Genomic DNA, 1,746 nt, shown 5'->3' with positions numbered 1-1,746 from the left:
TTGATCAATTGTCAAAACCTTTTCCAGATTGAGAAAATCCTCATGGAATGGAATACATTGAGCTAATATTCATCACAAACTGGGTTGTCACTTTTTCTTAAACAGGATGTTTGCGAAATTTTAATTTCGAGTTTCGAGTTGAAACTCTATGCGTTTAACGGAGCATTCAAATAAACACTTTATGCTTATTTATTTCTATGACAGTAAAGTTAATGTTTTGGATTATACACACCCAGTCACCAGTGATGACCACAAAAAATTAAAAGTAAAATTTGAATTGATTGAGATGGAGAACAATAGAAAAATAACCAAAATATTGTATAATCACGATTATAAAAAATTATTTCTCTGTAGATAGAATTGAATGTTCTCATCTCAGTTTTCGATACTGAATACTGTTGCTTCAGTTTGGATAATTCGAGTCAACTTTTTGCTTCAACAATAACTTATCCAAAAGGTTCAAAGCATCGAGATCTATGAAAAGCAATTATTTATTTCAAAAACAAAGAAACAATTGTAATGATAAGTTGGAATGAAAATAGAAATCAGTATTTTGATTTGATACTTTAAATAAGATCTTTAATTTATATTTTAATTGATTGTTTAACAGAAATCACCTTGACAGGTTATAGACAAATTTTTACCAATCAAAGATTTAGCAACTTTTTGTACTTCATCTGGGATTGAAGTTGATCTAGCTCGTGAGAAGTACCAGGCTTTAACTGTTGGATAATTTAAATTGAGGAAAGAAATTATTAATTTGATGTAATTGTAAATCTATTGATAGATTGATTGATTCAAATACTTACGGTCAACGGTTCCATCGCCATTGTCAGAACAGGTTGAAATCATTGCAGTGAATTCATTGTAGTAAGGCATCGAAACAGTTACTCGTTTACCATCTAATTGTAGCAATTAACAAAAGTTAATTAGCAATTGGTTTGCAAATTTTCAATCTTATTGTTGATTCTTACCTTCGTTGGTGTATTTGAATGATACTGGCCTGTCATCTTCACTAATGTCATAATAAGATTTGCCATCGAAATCACCGACAACATAATCAACTTTTTCATCAAAAACAGATGTGATTTCTCTGTTGGACAATTAATTGTCTTGTCAATATATTTCTCTTCATTTATCGAACTGATAATTTACTTACATATCTCTAGTTGCTCCTTTTCTCAACATGTAAACTTTTCCAGGGTAAAGATGACCGAACTCAATAGTATTATAAACGGTTCTTGGGACAGTTTCATCGCTGTGTCCAACTTCATACCATCCTTTGATTCCAGTGAACTGCAAGCAAATAAATTGATTGTTCAATCAGTTCAATTGAGAATATTATAAATATTAATAATCGTTCATAAGTACTTACATAACTGAAATACCAATAGTCAATTCCTGGTGGTTTGGTTGGTGTTGGACAAGTACCAGTGATTTTAACTGAGACTGTTGATGAAATAACAACAGAAACACAAGCAACAAACAACAATATTGATTTCATTTTGACTTACAATTAGTTTTAATTACTAGGAAACTTATTGTCCTCGTTAACACTTTAATATTTTCTCATTCTTGAAAACCAATAGTTTTTATATACTTCAATTTTTTTATCAATTGATCCTGATCATCAATAATTACTATCAAAGTTTATTGTTTCATTCATCTAATTGTTATTTTATTGTCAAGGAAATTTCTAATCTGATTGTTTGTAATATAAAACTGCATTTATCGTGATATCATTCC

The 1,746-nt window shown here is 29.7% G+C and overlaps 1 protein-coding gene across 1 annotated transcript; it reads right to left on the bottom strand.

Moving 5' to 3' along the window:
- Positions 1 to 551: 551 nt before the first annotated feature.
- LOC128392542 (uncharacterized) lies at positions 552 to 1,627 on the bottom strand. Its single transcript, XM_053352576.1, has 5 exons — positions 1,376 to 1,627; positions 1,160 to 1,296; positions 975 to 1,093; positions 810 to 902; positions 552 to 722 (listed from the first exon to the last, which is right to left on the bottom strand). The coding sequence occupies exons 1-5, from the start codon at positions 1,502 to 1,504 to the stop codon at positions 604 to 606; spliced, it is 597 nt and encodes a 198-aa protein (XP_053208551.1). The 5' UTR covers positions 1,505 to 1,627; the 3' UTR covers positions 552 to 603.
- Positions 1,628 to 1,746: the final 119 nt, after the last annotated feature.

This window comes from Panonychus citri, unplaced genomic scaffold (assembly GCF_014898815.1).
Source record: "Panonychus citri isolate SS breed McGregor unplaced genomic scaffold, ASM1489881v1 Contig00136, whole genome shotgun sequence".
NCBI classification, from domain to species: domain Eukaryota; kingdom Metazoa; phylum Arthropoda; class Arachnida; order Trombidiformes; family Tetranychidae; genus Panonychus; species Panonychus citri.
Note: the sequence above shows the minus strand (reverse complement) of the source record. Positions and strands in the feature narration are given on the sequence as shown.

What these genes read in the sequence shown, in the direction of transcription:
- LOC128392542 (XM_053352576.1), bottom strand. Translation starts at nt 1,504, where the DNA reads ATGAAATCAATATTGTTGTTTGTTGCTTGTGTTTCTGTTGTTATTTCA. An exon ending in ATTCAAATACACCAACGAAG is followed by an intron (nt 903 to 974) that starts GTAAGAATCAAC and finishes TGCTACAATTAG; the next exon opens with ATGGTAAACGAGTAACTGTT. An exon ending in TGGCGATGGAACCGTTGACC is followed by an intron (nt 723 to 809) that starts GTAAGTATTTGA and finishes ATTATCCAACAG; the next exon opens with TTAAAGCCTGGTACTTCTCA.